The sequence below is a fragment of the Haemaphysalis longicornis genome, unplaced genomic scaffold (genome assembly GCF_048455015.1).
Source record: "Haemaphysalis longicornis isolate Haplotype H1 unplaced genomic scaffold, Haemaphysalis longicornis Haplotype H1 scaffold_9, whole genome shotgun sequence".
In the NCBI taxonomy this organism is placed as follows: Eukaryota; Metazoa; Arthropoda; class Arachnida; order Ixodida; family Ixodidae; genus Haemaphysalis; species Haemaphysalis longicornis.
The window spans coordinates 96,683,550-96,699,507 of NW_027526460.1; the positions used below are offsets into that span (position 1 = coordinate 96,683,550).

General features: G+C 46.8%; 2 protein-coding genes across 2 annotated transcripts in view; one reads left to right on the forward strand and one right to left on the reverse strand.

Moving 5' to 3' along the window:
* Positions 1–1,609: 1,609 nt before the first annotated feature.
* Kri (uracil phosphoribosyltransferase krishah) lies at positions 1,610–5,931 on the reverse strand. Its single transcript, XM_077683596.1, has 7 exons — positions 5,565–5,931; positions 5,332–5,374; positions 5,177–5,246; positions 5,051–5,113; positions 4,804–4,965; positions 4,144–4,242; positions 1,610–1,844 (listed from the first exon to the last, which is right to left on the reverse strand). Exons 1-7 carry the CDS (start codon positions 5,738–5,740, stop codon positions 1,738–1,740), a joined length of 720 nt encoding a protein of 239 aa, XP_077539722.1. The 5' UTR covers positions 5,741–5,931; the 3' UTR covers positions 1,610–1,737.
* A 236-nt stretch (positions 5,932–6,167) lies between these two features.
* The window catches only part of Ltn1 (E3 ubiquitin-protein ligase listerin), a 67,432-nt gene continuing 57,641 nt past the window's right edge, over positions 6,168–15,958 (forward strand). Inside the window, exons 1-3 of the mRNA XM_077683593.1 lie at positions 6,168–6,364; positions 6,741–6,956; positions 15,114–15,212. Of these exons, the coding sequence (XP_077539719.1) occupies positions 6,320–6,364; positions 6,741–6,956; positions 15,114–15,212 (360 nt within the window). The 5' untranslated portion in view covers positions 6,168–6,319. The remainder of the gene's footprint in view (positions 6,365–6,740; positions 6,957–15,113; positions 15,213–15,958) is intronic.

Here is a 15,958-nt window from a genome sequence, read left to right on the forward strand (position 1 = left end):
TTAAGGGGTTGCAGTCCCAGATAAAAGGACAATGGTTCTTGTTTTAACTGAAAAGAGCTTTGTGTAACGTCGACATTGTTTCTATGCCAGCCAGGGGCTGGTAGTCTCCTAGCACGCACTGAAGGCAGCTGTAATGCAAAGAAAGCATCACTATCAGATGGTGGCTGCAACAGACAAGGCGGTTATTGTGCTGGCTTGCATAACATTATTTGCCAAGGCATGGCTGAGGGATGAAGAAGGCTACCTGCACCATGGCTGTTGTAAGCATGCCTTGGAGACATAGATGGTGGTGGCCCATGAACTGCCACATACCCACTCAGGGGGATTAGCCAAGATTTTTTTTTTTTCCATTAAAAAGAACCAGATGAGGCAAAACAGCACAGTCGAAGAAATAATTTAGTACGTAGATTCAAGAGAGAAAGGGAAAAAAGATGGTGAGGGTGCACAAATGTGGTTGCTTCGTTTCTTCATTATGTCCTCGCTTGCTTTGAGAGTTTCACTAATAATGTAACAAGAAGCCAATGCGTATAATCAAAACAGGCTACGAACCCGAAAACACAAACTTACAACGGTTTGGCTTGATACGAGCAAAATGCAGCTTGTCACTGTAACAGCGACCAAGAGGAATGTCTATGCTTTGTAATTATCACTAAGCAATGTCATCACTTGATGTGGATAGAAAAAAGTATTGACATCTGTGTGTTGTATACAGTAGACTCCCGTTAAAACGAACTTGAAGGGTCCGTAAAAATGTGTTCGCATTATCAGAAATTCGTCTTAATTAAGCGGAAGTGTTTTGCATTGTGGATGTTACAAGAGAGCAAGGGTGTTGTTCATTTTAACCATGGAGTTCGTTTTAGCAGAGTTCATCGTACGTTCACATTTAATTTGATGATGGCTGTATATTAGCCTGCTCTTGAGGAGTGACAACTACATGGTAATAAATAAGTAGTTTTTGAAAAAGGTCAGCGCCTTATTGCCACTTGATCTTGACAGTGCCTTATGCCAGACCAGATGAGGTTACGCGCTGACAAGTTGTGGTCACCCCCATTAGAAGTGCTGCTTGTATCCATTCAGGCCTCTTTGAATTACCGACCAGCTTATCTATGGAGCACGTTTTTGTTGTGACAAAAATGTAAAAAAAGCAGTGCTTGTGTAGTTTCAAAGCTATTTTGTCGAGGGTGGTGGTGGTGGTGATTTATTAACAAAGGAGGGAAGAGAAAAGGCCTGGGGATATTGTTGAACTCAACGGGGAGTTCACCCTCATACGACCCAGTCCAGGGAAGGGGATTGGGGCTTCAAAGGATAGGAAGAGAGAAGGGGGAAGAGAAGAGCGGTAGGAGAGTGGGAGATAGTCTATATCGTGCTCGTTTAGTCCATAAGCATATCTACCAACTCCTTCCTCCTCAACGTACTATTTCATCTGTAAATTTATTAATTCAATTCCTAGCTGAGGCAGTGTAACAGGCTACACATTAACATACCTGAAACCTCATTCCCGGGACGAGGCATCTTGAATCAGTGACATACACAAACAACCGTAAACTAAGATGGGTGCCCACACTTTATTCATCCATACACCACTTGCTGATAAAGTCACAGCCATAGATAAAACAGGTAAAACAGTTTATTTTGCTGTAAAATAAGTTAGGCAAAAAGCACTTTACTAAAATGTTTTGTCCACTAGCAGCGGTCGCTGAAAGAAAAAATTGATAAAAGCGGTAGACCAATGGCGTGTCAGTCTGTTCCAAAGTACTTCTGGCCAAAATGGTTTGGTGCGACAGGATGAAGCTCGGATGTGAGGACCGTCATGGCTGGGAAGGTGCGCATCACAGACCTGGCAGCTGGGAAAAAGTAAACAAAAAAAGGGAAAAGACCGTTACTGACTCGTTAATCCACTGGAAAACGTAAAAGTGGCTACTTTGAATGTAGCGATGACCAGGTGCGGATCCAGGATTTTTGTGAGGGGGAGTGGTTAGCTTCTATTAGCATGATGATGAGGATGGTGATGATGATGAGGAGGAGGGAGACAGTAGCCTTTTTTTATTCACCAAAATTTTGGAAAACCGAAAATACAAGAAATAGTAAAATCATCAACTAGATTTTTCTACGACCTGAGTGGTCATCTTGGGGGTATAAATTCAAAAATTAAGGGAGGGTTCAGGACATCCGGACCCCCCTCTGGATCCGTGAATGGCGATGACAGACGGATGTCTTGCCACATCCACCAAAACTACACGCCCTGTGGGAGGGACCCTGCTAACAAAGTTGCTCTGAGCACAAACAATCTAAGCACAAATTTAGTGTGCGATGGGTGAAGCTATAAATTAAAAAAAAAAGCACGAGATTGTCCTTTTTTAGTAAATGAGCCTTCTTCAGTCATTGGTTTTCAGCCAAGTCAAGTAAAGATACTACCGTAACACATGCAATTGTAGCTGGGTGAAATGAAAAGACCTGAACTGCACCACACTTCTTTATTCTAGTTTTTGGTTAGAATGCCACTATACAGAGTGCTCTATAAGCAGACACTACTGGATCTGTTGCTGCCATTTCATGGGGAGGGGCTTGCTTGGGTGTTCCAACTACAGTGTATCTTAAAAGCTGCATGTAGCACTGTTAAAAAGGTGCAGGCTTTTTATCAGGCAATCCAGAGGGCCAATGGGTAAGTGTTATATGCGTTGTCTTTGCTTTCTCCCGGTCAAGCAGAAAAAGTATTGGATGGTTTGGAGTCTTCGAAACATCAACCCGTCAATGCGTACTTTTTATGGCCCCCATGGCAGAGTTCCTAGATTGAAGAAGTGTTTCCAGATGCCATGGCTACCACACTAGAGTAGCCATTCAGGACTGACCTGATGTGTACAACACCAGCAACACGCTGGCACCACCATGTCATGACTGTGCGGTGTCAACACCACTGACTGCGGCAGGCCAGTCTGCTAGGGGCCCTTAATTGATGGACTACCGTATTTTCGCGTGCATAACCCACACCAAAAATGCGAAAATTTTAGTGGCAAAGGAGTGGTGCGGATAATACGCGGGGTTTTTCCTTTACTGCAGCTTCACGGCAATGCGCGTTGTGCCATGAAGCTCCTATGCAGTAACACTGACTAAGCCTTCAATGGCAGCGATTGCACAAAGCACACAAGGACAAGGAAGAAAAAACAAGGATGAGCACACTCTAACAACTGAATTTTATTAGCGAATTGTGACTTTCGCCTTGCAGTCAGTGTATTCTACTTGCTAAATATACACTTTTTCTGTATACATAGTATGTGATGTGTTGCTTGAGCAGTAGCCTTGGTGCAGCCTTTCCTGTATCAAATGTGCGGGCAATACGCGAGGATTTTTTTTCTTTTCCGGCGGGCTGAAGTGGGGGTGCGGATTATATGCAGGGGCGGGTTATACACGCGAAAATACAGTATGTAGAGGATTTAGTAGAGTTGACTTACCTAATTTGTTCCCGACTTTGACTATACAGTCGAACACGCATATATCGAAATCCAAGGGGATCGCGAAAAAGTTCGATATATCGATAATTCGAAATATAAAATATGCCCATCCAAAGCTGCGCACATCACAGATCTTCAAAGTCGCGACAAGCAGTAACTTGCGGCGCAGCGTTCGATATATCTAACGTGCCCGTGATCGGGAGCTCGATACACTCGAACAACAGCGCTATGCTTTTGCATGCGATTTCCAAGGGGATGTTGAGACTGTTCGATATAGACAATAATTTGATATATGCGTGTTCGATATATCCGTGTTCGACTGTATATATTTTTTTGTGGCCTATGTGTTATTTTGTTTGCTGAGAGGTTTTCGCATTATAATAAATGTTTTGATTAATGTGCTTTCATCTTCCGAGCCCATTTTTCTCTGCCCATTGAGACACACGACACCTATAGACACCAACATTTATCTAACATTTTTTTTTTTTTCGATCAAGCAGGGCCACGGTTTTACGTCAGGGGCAATATATTTCTTGTGAAAAATTCGGCAGTGCTTTTTTTTTTTTTTAGCATGCTGCAAAATTAGCTCACCGCTCGCCACAACAGTGTGTTATAACTTGTGCTACTTTCTATTAACAAAACTGAAATGTGAAGAGCATTACACTTTCATTGTTAAGATGAGGTCAATAATTACCATGTGGCGTGCAGAACAGATTAAGTAGAAAGATGTTGTCCTCTCGAACTCCGTGATCCTTTAGGACCTGAACAGCCTTGTTCACGGTGTTTCCCGTACCTGCACGGAGTAGATTAGGCACGCTATTATGCAGAAAAGAAACGCTCATTCACAAATCACACGTCTATAAATATTACAGCTGCCTCTTCCCTCATGTTTTGCAGAATACAGCTATACTCCTTTTGCCAGTCATTTTCTCACAAGAGAACAAGCTGTGAGAGGTAATACAGCAAACTCCAGCCATAATAAATTTGTAACTTAGTCGGAGCGGGGCAATCTATCTACGTATCAAAAGTTCGCTTTGAGCGGATGTTTTTTGCATTATGCACGTGCCTTTGTGCAGCGAATGCCGCCATCACTGTTGAACCTGTTCTGTAGGTGCATATAAAATACTTACGGTGTTAGATCCACAAGTTTGAAGCTCTACCTACGTATTTTACTTTCGTCTCGTCTACGAGACTCGTGCTACTTCACCGAGCAGGTATAACCATTGACGATTCAAATAACACAGCTTTTTAGGAGATGTAGGGAGCAGGAAGCAGCGATCGAACCGCAGAAATGGTGTGCTTCACTTTCTGAGACATATAGGTAACTTTGTCAAAATTGTAAACATTGGCTCACTCATGATTGGGTACATCAGCAGCACTTTCCGGCTGTTTACGTCAACCGGGAACTTGGCGTAAACGACGCTGGCTTCGTGCGTGTCTTCGTCGCTCTGTATGAGAATTTTTCCGATGCGGATGGAACGACAGCAGTCCCTCAAACCCTGTTCCATGGCTTCACCTGCAAGACAAGGTAAAGTTTGCATCGAGGCACGCTTGGCTTCGTTTGCGCACAGCGCCGAAGATGATTACAACTCTGCATTCACCACTTCGAATGATGCTGACGCCGCAGCTGCCTCGTAGAAACTTGATCCCGTTGTAGAGTGACCCTAAACATAAGAGGACAAACTTCGGTTTGCGACCCAGTTAACCGAGCTTAGCTTATAGCTTACCAGTCGGAGTTGTGACGGTGCACTCGGTGTACGAAAGTTGGTTGAGCCCTTCTTCTACTACGAGACGGATCTGAAAGTGACGACAGAATTCCGCAACGTGTCGACGATCGTAGCAATCTGGCTCAACTGAAGGAAAATTGTAGTTATACACTCACGAGGCGGTCAGCGTAGAACACAAATTCGCCTCTCGTAGTAGTCCTGCAAAGATAACACTTGTTTTGAGAGACGGGGCAAGCCATGTGATAACAGCAATATACTTCGGTGGAGCGGGAGGGCATTTTTTTTCTCTTGTTCGTTGTCCTTCTTGCCCAATGACTGAATGGAGTGACAACAGCGCGGCTTACAGCGCGGCTTACAGCACGCTTACCAAAACGGGTCGACTACTTACTTGTCACGAATGATCGTTTGCAGCTCTTTGATCTGGTCATTGGTGGGCATGATCTTCAAGTTTCTGCCGAACCTGTGCTGCTCCTGGTTGATCGAAAGAGCGTTCCTTGGGCTCACGTTCCTCACGACGTCCGGCTGATTGGCCGCCTGGTTCGGCTGCTGTGGTGCTGACGACATTGTCGGGAGCTTTCTGCTGAGGCTTCCTTGAGCCGGCTATCTTTTTACCGTGAGAAGCGTTAACACTGAACAATAAATTAGCCAATAAGCGCAGTAAAGAGGGAAGTGGACTGTCTGTTTTCCATTTGAGCATACACCACACAAGCGCGCGAACCAACCTTGCAAGGCAGCTTTTCGCCCTGATCAGGGAGCTCCAATGAAGCAGCACACATAAAAAAATGCACCGGTTTAGTTTCGGTTTTAATTTTCGAACATTAGTTATTGTTTTATATCTTAGTTTATATTAAAATATTTTAAATAAATAAAAACATGTATTATTACACACCCAATAACTTAAAAAAAAGGTTAACTTAATATTTAAGTGACAAAGTTTTAGTTTCGGTTTCAGGTTGTACGTGAAACCAAACTAAGTGACCAAGTCACGCCAAGCCTTTCTTCTCTCTGCCACTTTCTGCAAGCCGAGTGGTAGCTTGCAACCTGCGCATGTTGAAATATGTGACGCTTTAGATTATTTTCCTCAAACTTAAAACACTTAAACTGTCAACGGCGTAGCCTTTTTATTCAACAAAATCTTAAGCAATGGGAGGCAATAAGAAAGCTCCGAGAACGAAAGGCAACGTGCGGGTGAGTAACGTGTCAGGCAATCACAACAAGCTAACGTAATTACTCAGCAATGTTTTTATTGTCCGAAGTGATAAACACAGACCAGCTGTGTCTTGGCATATAAGAGACGGAATCACAGACTGCCGCTGCCTCAAATCGCATAGAACAGAAACGAAAATTCTGCAGGCATAACAGGTGCCTCAGTTTGCGCGACAGGTACGCCGAGTTCCGATTTGCTGTCATTTAGACGTCGGCACGTATCATGCAGCGAAGTGAAGTCTTTTGCGACATCTGAAAACTCTACGTGCTTTCAATAAACTAACCATGCGTGCAGCGCAAAGCACGTGTCATACAATTGCTTCGCAAACAAGCGTTGTTCTGTGGGTTTCGTTTGCAGCCGTCTAGCAGCGGAAGAAGCGCCCAGCTGCTGTCAGCCACCGGCGCTGCCGGCCTGTCTGGCTTCGTGGGCTTCAGTTCACTGAGCAGTGAATCTCCGGCGTACATACCGCCGACGGGACAGCACGTCATTGACGACGGCGACTCCACTGTGGACAGCGACTTCAGGATGGTGATGCGCAAGCTCACGAAGAGAGATCAGACGACGAGGCTCAAGGTATGAACGTCTGATAAAACATTTGATACACCTCACATCATTTACTGATTGCTTGTCAAGTACAGGCACTCGTGGTGCTGTCGCACACGGAGGTATCGTGCGCGCAGTGTGAGAGGGAACGCCGTGTAAGCCAGCCTGTGGTGTGCGGTGGAGGAGGGCTTTTCAGACGGCCGCCTTGCACCACTACCATGCAGTGTACTAGAGGCTTGCTCGGTAACTAACATTAATATCGGAAACGTATCACAGCAGTGAATTGCAGTGCAGTGATAAATATCCGCGTCTATTATGTGTTCATTTTTCTTGTCACGTGTGGCTGCCAAATGGACGAATGACAACACAAATGACCTCTTCACATCGGTCAGTGAAATGGACCTTATCTAAGTAGCGATCTGCGCATGCGCGGGCTGCCGGTCCGCCATTCTTGGCAGGCGCCTCCGGCAAAATGAACAAGAGAGAGAGAACAACATCTTTATTGGCCGGCTAGAAGTTAATCAGGGGTACCAGCCTCCTGAAGGGGAGGCAGCGCCCTTGATTGCTGGCGTTGGAGGGCCTCCAGAGCAAACTGGATGGCCCTTCGTTGGGAGTCAAAGTCTTCCTTGCACACCGCACGAGCAAGGTGAGGAGGAAGCACATCCGTGGGTTCCGGGGTCACTGAGCATGTCCATAGCATGTGCGCCATAGTAGCGCGATTAACACCACATAGCACACACACGTCACTGGGTTGTAGTTCGGGATGCACGTGTTTGGCCCCCCGCACGGGGCACCTTGAGCAATCTTGGTGACGGTACTGGCGATACCGCGGACCCCGAGCCCCCAAACATAAGCTGGATCCAACCGTGGTGATGTGTTTTTAAGGTGAAGGGTAGAAACCTCTAACGGTGGCCGTCGGAGCCCAGGTCAAGCTCCGGCGGATGGGCTCCCTGTCTGTCTACCAGGCAGGGAGCTCCGGGACCTCTTTGGCTACCAGGGTAAGGTCAAAGAAGAAAGTACCCCAGTCTCCCTGCTTTTATACTATGCTCTATGGCATTTTCAAAACCCCCCCCCCAAACGTGATCGGTCCCTGAAAAGGGGCCGCACCGAAGTATCTTTTCCCCAATTGCCATCTTTAACATTTCCTGAACCGGATAATTTCTCTCGATTTCTTGTGATGGAATCGCTCAATCCAACCCACCCTCTAGCATCTCAGTCAGTCTTCTTGATCGCCAAGTATCTTGAAGCCATAGTAGGAAAATCATATAAGTGCAAAAAACAAAGGTCTGGTGAACTCCTCATCGAAACAAATGACAAGCAGCAGTCCACGAAGCTTCTAGCTCAGACTAGACTGGCTGATCTAGACATCAGGGTCACACCCCATCGGAGCCTCAACAGCTCCCAGGGTGTGATATCCGAGACAGACCTCCTGAACGAAACTGATGCGGATCTCCTTGCCGGCTTGAAGGATCAGGGCGTCACTGCCGTGAGACGCATCACTATCCACAGAGACGACAAGGAGATTCCCACCAAGCACATTATCTTGACTTTCGACCGCGCAGTTCTTCCACAACACATCAATGCAGGTTTCATCCGTTGCTTCATCCGTCCGTACATCCCGAATCCGCGGCGCTGTTTTAAGTGCCAGCGGTTCGGGCACGGTACAACCTCTTGCCGTGGCCGAACGACGTGTGCGAAATGCGCGGCGCACGATCATCCTACTGACAACTGTCCATCCGAAACCCTCACTTGTGTGAACTGCGGCGGTCCGCATGCAGCGTACTCCCGCAAGTGTGAAAAATTCCAAATGGAAAAAAAGATAATTAACATCAAGGTCACGGAGAACATCACCTTCCCAGAGGCGCGAAAGAGGTTCGCCTCTTTCCCTCTGGGGAGGTACGCAGACGCGGCTCGCCGGGGGGCGGAGCGGCGTCTGGTTTCCACAGGGACCCAGTTCAGCGAGTCTGACCTGGTCCCGCCCCCGCCCCCCGCTGGGTTGCCTCACGCAGCCCAACCCGGCACCACGTCGCTTGCTGAGGCAGCAGCGGTTGTGGTGCAAACCACTTCTGTCGGGACCGGTGCCGCTCCCGCCTCTGTCTCCCCGTCCTCCAGTCCGTTGGAGGGTACCGAGGTGATGGTCACGTGCCCCGCACCGGCTCCCACCGTCACCGCACCGCCCGTGCCACCTCTGGTGCCCCGGACGCCCTCGGCGGTGGCGGCTCAAACGAAGGGCTCCCGAGGGGGGGCCAAGTCCGGGGGGCCCGGTCCGTCGGGCACCCCTCGGACATCCGACGACGAGATGGATGTCGGGCCGTTCCTGCCTGCAACGCAGCGCAAGGAGCGGCCACCGACTTCCAAGCCTACAGACAGGCCTAAAAAGCCTAACCCCAGAGTAACAGCCCCGAAAGACGACACATGAACACATACACACACTCCATTCATTCTTAAACCTAAATAATGGGAACAGAAAACATCATTCAATGGAACTGCAGAGGCCTCCTTAAAAATCTTGATGATGTGTATGATGTCCTGCATGCCAATCAGCCAAGTCTCATGTGTCTCCAAGAGACTCACCTCAATTCCAAACAGACAAATTTCTTAAATAGGTACACGGTATTCAGAAAGGACAGGGTTGGCTGCACACACTCTTCAGGAGGTGTGGCAATTGTCGCCCGGAATTCCTTAGCCTGCCACCCTGTCACTCTGAACACTGTCCTCGAGGCTGTAGCAATTCGAACAATAATATTTAATAGGTTGGTAACGGTGTGCTCCATTTACATTCCTCCTGATCATGCACTTTCGAGCTCTGATTTCGAGGCGCTGGTCGACCAGCTGCCCGAACCATACATACTAACAGGCGACCTTAATGCGCACAACTCTCTTTGGGGCTCCTCCAGAACGGATGCCCGAGGTCGCCTGATAGAGAAATTTCTTACATCTTCAGGAGCATGCCTTTTCAACAAAAAACAGCCTACCTACCATAACTTAGGACATAATACGTACTCACATCTCGACTTGGCTATTGGTTCTGCAATTCTCTTTCCATGTCTTGAGTGGGGCGTGGGCACGGACCCATATGGTAGTGACCACTTCCCCACATCCCTAACATACAGAGGTAAAGGCCCATGCAGTCCATCTGCCCATAACAGGTTTAATGAATCAAAAGCAAACTGGAGTACATTCACAGAAACATCTAAACTACACCACACAACCATAAAACACCTACACGTGGAGGAAGCAGCCCAACTCGTCACGGCGCACATAGTCGACGCCGCCGAAAAGTCCATGCCCCAGGCCTCCAGTGCGTCCCGCAACCCAAGGAGGCCCTGGTGGAACGAGGACTGCAGGCGGGCGCGAGAGGCCCAGAACAAGGCGTGGGGTGTCCTTCGCCGGTACCCCACGTCAGATAACCTAATTTCTTTTAAACGGGCAAAGGCTTTGGGGAAGCGAGTGCGTCGTGAGGCAAAAAGGGAGAGTTGGCGCAACTTCCTCACTTCCATCAACTCATACACTGACACACACAAAGTCTGGACACGAATACGAAAACTAAAAGGACAACAGACACACAGCCTGCCCCTGGTTAGTACAACAGGGGACACACTGGAAGACCAGGCTAACACACTTGCACAACACTTCGAACACGTGTCCAGTTCAGCACAATACACAAACACTTTCATGAAACACAAGACATCTGTAGAAAAGAAGTCCCTGCGTGATAACAACAAGTCGCACACTTCTTACAATTCTCCTTTTTCTATTCATGAGCTGAAGGTTGCTCTGAGCACATGTAAGCCTTCAGCTCCAGGTGCAGACAAAATCACATACACCATGATACAACACCTACACCCAGACACTCTTGAAACACTCCTACATCTATACAACAACATATGGCTTTCGGGGCACATTCCTCGCTTTTGGAGGGAGGCCATAGTAGTGGCTTTCCTGAAGGAAGGAAAGGACCCTTCCTCTCCTGCTAGCTATCGGCCCATCGCCCTCACAAGCTGCCTGTGCAAGCTCCTCGAGAAGATGATAAATAGGAGACTCGTGTACTTTCTTGAGTACAATGGTCTTCTCGAGGGCTGCCAGGCAGGCTTCAGGGCGGGGCGGTCCACGAACGACCAACTCGTCGCGCTCGAGTCCTATATAAAGGATGCTTTCCTCCACAAACAATATTGTATGACGGTATTCTTTGATCTGGAAAAAGCGTACGATACCGCGTGGCGGTATGGCATCCTAAGTGACCTCAAGTCCTTCGGCATGTCAGGTAACATGATAAACACACTTGCCAGCTACTTGTCTCAAAGAACCTTTCGTGTGCGAGTTGGAACTGCACTGTCTAGGGTTCATGTGCAGGAAAATGGAGTGCCACAAGGTGGAGTTTTAAGTTGCACCCTTTTTATTGTGAAAATGAATTCCCTTAGGAAGGCGCTGCCACCGTCGATTTCCTGTTCAGTCTATGTAGATGACATTCAACTCTCCTTTAAATCCTGTAACCTGTCTGTCTGTGAGCGCCAGGTCCAGCTTGGTGTTAACAAGCTAGCTGGCTGGGCAGATGGCAGTGGTTTTAAATTTAATCCCGGGAAGTGCACTTGTATTTTGTTTTCCAAGAGACGTGGTATCCGGCCGGATCCAGACATTCAACTCCACGGTGTCTCTATTCCTGTAAAAAAGGAACACAAGTTCTTGGGTATTATCTTTGACGAAAAGCTGACATTCATCCCACACATAAAACAACTAAAACATAAATGCTTAAAAACAATGAATATCCTGAAGGTTCTGTCGCACATCTCTTTTGGTGCTGACAAACAACTTCTCTTACGTGTTTTTACCAGCTTGATAGGTTCACGATTGGACTATGGTAGCGTTGTTTATGGGTCAGCAAGTAAAACATCTCTCAAAATGCTGGACCCAGTGCTCCATCTCGGGCTCCGCCTGGCGTGTGGCGCCTTCCGCACTAGCCCGGTCGAAAGCCTCTATGTGGAGTGCAACAAATGGAACCTACAACGTCAGCGAGCTTACACAGATCTCCTTTATGCTTTTAAAATTTCATCCATGCCTCACCATCCTTTTAAATCAGTTTTTCATGATACGTCCATGACTGAACTCCTTTTAAATCGACCATCGATCTCTGCGCCCTTCTCTTACAGAGTTAGAGAGGAGGCGTCAGAGCTTGCTGTCTCCTTTTTAGATACAATCCAAAGTTCTTTGACGGATTTTATAGCACCATGGCATCTCCGCCCTGTATCATGCGACAGATCTTTTACACATCTAGATAAAAAGCGAGCTCCCACATGTGCAATTCTGCAGCATTTCTTGTATTTGCAGCAGAAGTATGAGTGCTCTGAATTTTATACGGACGCTTCTAGAACTGCCACCTCTGTGTCCTGCGCGGCGCATGGGCCCGGCCTTAGTGTCACTCGAACTCTGAATGGTCATACTAGTATCTTTACGGCAGAGGCTTACGGTGTACTTCTTGTTGTCAATCATATACTTCAAAACCACATCCCACAATCCATTATCTATACAGATTCCCTCAGTGTTGTGCGGGCACTGTCGTCAACAGTGCCTTCGAAAAACCACGTTGTCAATCTGATTGTCAAGGGTATTATGTCTGTGTATGTACGCAAATTTGAACTGGTTCTTTGCTGGGTCCCTGGCCACTGTGGTATTGCCGGGAACGAAGCAGCGGACCGAATGGCTGCTGCTGCTACACTCTCGAATACAGTAGACATAACCACAGTACCCTACACCGACGTGAAACCACACATCAGACAACAACTTCGCAAAACATGGCAAACACACTGGAGTGAACAAACAGACAACAAGTTACACGTAATAAAACCTCAATTGGGACCATACACCACCGACACACGCAATAGATACTCTGAAGTCGCCTTGGCCAGATTACGGATAGGGCACACCCATGCAACGCACTCCTATCTGCTGACAGGATCTTCTAGACCCCAGTGCAGCAGGTGCGGAGAGGCCCTATCCGTAGTGCACATACTACTCACATGCAAGGCACTTCACACAACACGATACAAACACTTCAGAGAACTCTACAGACAACATATCCCACTACATCCATCGCAGTTTCTAGGTGACGAAGCCATTGTTTCTGTTAAACGTGTGTTTGAGTATTTGTCAGACGTTAAGTTTTTAAACCTCATTTCCTATCACGCATAATGAAATCTGGCCCTATACACCAGCCATCACCATTATCTGTAACTGATTTTATTATGTTCGGTTGACTTTTTTTTTTTTTTTGTAACCACTTTATTAAATAAACTTCCCTCTGGCGCTCTTTGCCCGTAGGCGGCCTTGCGCCATAAAAAACCCAACCATCATCATCACTTCTTAGGAGATGATGCCATGTTTTCTGTTCAGCGCACCTGTAAGTTCCTATCAGAAGTTCACTTTTTACAACTCATCTCATACCACCCATAGCTTTACCCCTGGTCCTATACACCAGCCACCTTATTTATTTTTTAACCACTCTTGTTCTTCACCCTGGCCCTTTACACCAGCCGTACTCATAGTTTTTAACTGATTTTATTTCGTGTTGTCTCCTCATCAAATAACTTTCTGTTTGGCGCTCTTTGCCCGTGTCGGCCTTGCGCCAATAAAATCAAACCATCATCATCAACGTGTTTGGCCCACACCGGGGTCCACGTCGCGCGCACTTGTAGCTGTCTGAGGATCACTGCCTCTTGCCTAGAGAGGTTGGAGTGGGGTCCTGGGTACTGTCTTCTGGTTTCTCTGAACCATCTCAGCACCTCTCCGTATGTGTTAATGGGGGTGAAGTCTTCACTGTCGCTGTCGTAGTTTTCCGCAAAAGGTCGTCCATCAGCTTTCTGCTTGGGGAGCGCCTATGCTTTCTAGCGGTGCATGTTTTAATTTTTTCTCTTCTGACAGCCCGTGGCAGGTTCGTACGTGCACACAAAAAAGGCTGTCTAAGGAAAGGGGCAAAGACATTTGAGGCTGACCACGCTGCGAGCACATGGCTGCCAGTGAGGGAGCAATGAAAATGAAAAAAATTAAAGAATAACGAGCGCTTCGACCACTGCAAATTCTTTTCTGATGGAGGCGAAAAGCAAAAACGCCCATGCGTATGAGATTTCGGCGCACGTTAAAGATCCCTAGGAGGTCAAAATTAATTCGGAGCCCTCCACTACGGCGCGCCTCATCGCCTATGTAACGTCAGCGCGTTAAACCATACAATCATCATCACCACTGCAGATTAGTCACAGGAATGTGCGCCTGCTACCGTGACATTTATGTGAATGCTACGGCCAACAGGTGAGTGCTGGAGGGACAGCAGGACCAGGATATTTTGTGCACGAGTTCTCCGAAAGTCTGACTTTTTTGGGGGTGTGCCTTACTGCCATTTTTAGTTCACCGTGGTGGCTGCTGGGAGGACCGGTACTGGAAAAGGTCCATTCAAAAACACCCTGTCAGAAAAGAAAACGCAAAATTGTATCAAATGCTCGGTGAGAGGTTGTCTGTTTGACATCCACATGTTAAAAAACAATTAAGAAAGAAAATAAGCAAAAAAACCTACCACTGCACTTGACCATGTTGCGTGTCCCTACAGTACCCAGCCGCTATCGTGGTTTGTAGCAGCGGCCACATTGCAGGCACACAGGCGCATGGTTGGGGGTGCCAGCAGCCAATGGCAAAGCTTTTCTCGTTCCAGTTTGGTTCAGACAATGGCAACCGCGTATCATCACAAGCAGAGTTTGAGGTTATTTTCCAGGCGCTCCCATGCTTCCCTTACGTACTGATCGTTACAGTAGTACACTGTTTTCACTGAGATATGAGAACTGTAAAACGGCATTTGTAAACTGTCCGAGGGGCTCACACCAAGAATGGGGAGAAAACTATCATTGGGGTAATAATGATGTCAGCCCGAAAGCCAGTGCTTATTTCAATGCCAGTAATTATCAGACCTGTTGCTCTGAAATGAGAATTAAAAAAAAAATAGAATGAGAAGCAGAAAGTACAAGGAAAAAAGAGAATTGGCTCAAAGTTTTTTTTTTTTTATATATAATTATGCATGAAGAAGCATACTACACTGACTTTACAGGGAGTATTTTGACTGACATAAATACCTTTGACAAAAATTCCAGATCTCAAAACTGTTCCCTCTCCTTCACAAGGTGATCTTCTCACGTGTGTATGTTTCAGGCTCTGCAGGAGCTTCTTGACCTCGTTAAGGAAAAAGATGTGGAACTCATCAAGGGCGCCCTTCCATTCTGGCCTCGTCTGTACAACAAGCTTTCCCTGGTAACCCATCTAGTCTTCAAGATTCTGCAATTTTGCATACTGTGCTGCCTATAATAACGTGTGGATGTGGCACCTGCCTCACTCCTCTAGGCTGGCTGATGAAAGGCTCAGTGTCGTGTGCCTGTCTTTCTTTCTTGTGTGGAGTACAGGAACCTGTGTATTCACTGATAATGTTCATGCTGTTGCAGCTGAACTTGTTTTATATTTGCAATAACTTCCTTGTTCCCAGTGAAGTCCAGACGAGACAAAAAAAAAAGTAGTTATTTAGTGCTGCTTGGTGTACCTGTGCTCGTATGAAAAAGAAGGGAATTAGGAGTTGCCTGAGACGGTGATATTGTATGAATGGCCAGCAAACCTGTGTTATTATCCCTTTACATATGAAACCCATTGTGTTTCAGCACTGTGATTGTGGAAAATGGCTGATTGTAGGGCTATCCTGACGCTTCCGTATAAGCTGCGGTGAATTGCGTAGCTATTAGTTGACACAACGATAAAAAGTTGGATGCACCCTTGCAGTCTGAAAGCAGTTCCATGTTTAAGCTCTTGTGAGTGGAGTTAAGTGCCCAGAGGCATTGCGAGAGAGGGAGAGGGCCCTTTTCATGTATTATCCATGCTGTCATTTCTATTTTGTGAGGTTGAGGTGATTTTGTACATGTCAGGGGTAAACAGTAGGCCCTCATTGATACGTTCTAAAGAGAAAACGCGAGGGAGAAACGTACTATCTGGGAAAACATACTATCAGAAAC

Coding starts and splice junctions, on each gene's coding strand:
- Kri (XM_077683596.1), bottom strand. CDS start 5,740: ATGTCGTCAGCACCACAGCAGCCGAACCAGGCGGCCAATCAGCCGGAC. Junction 5,247..5,331: donor TGTTCTACGCTGACCGCCTC/GTGAGTGTATAA, acceptor CGTCACTTTCAG/ATCCGTCTCGTAGTAGAAGA. Junction 4,243..4,803: donor GCTGATGTACCCAATCATGA/GTGAGCCAATGT, acceptor TACTCCGTGCAG/GTACGGGAAACACCGTGAAC.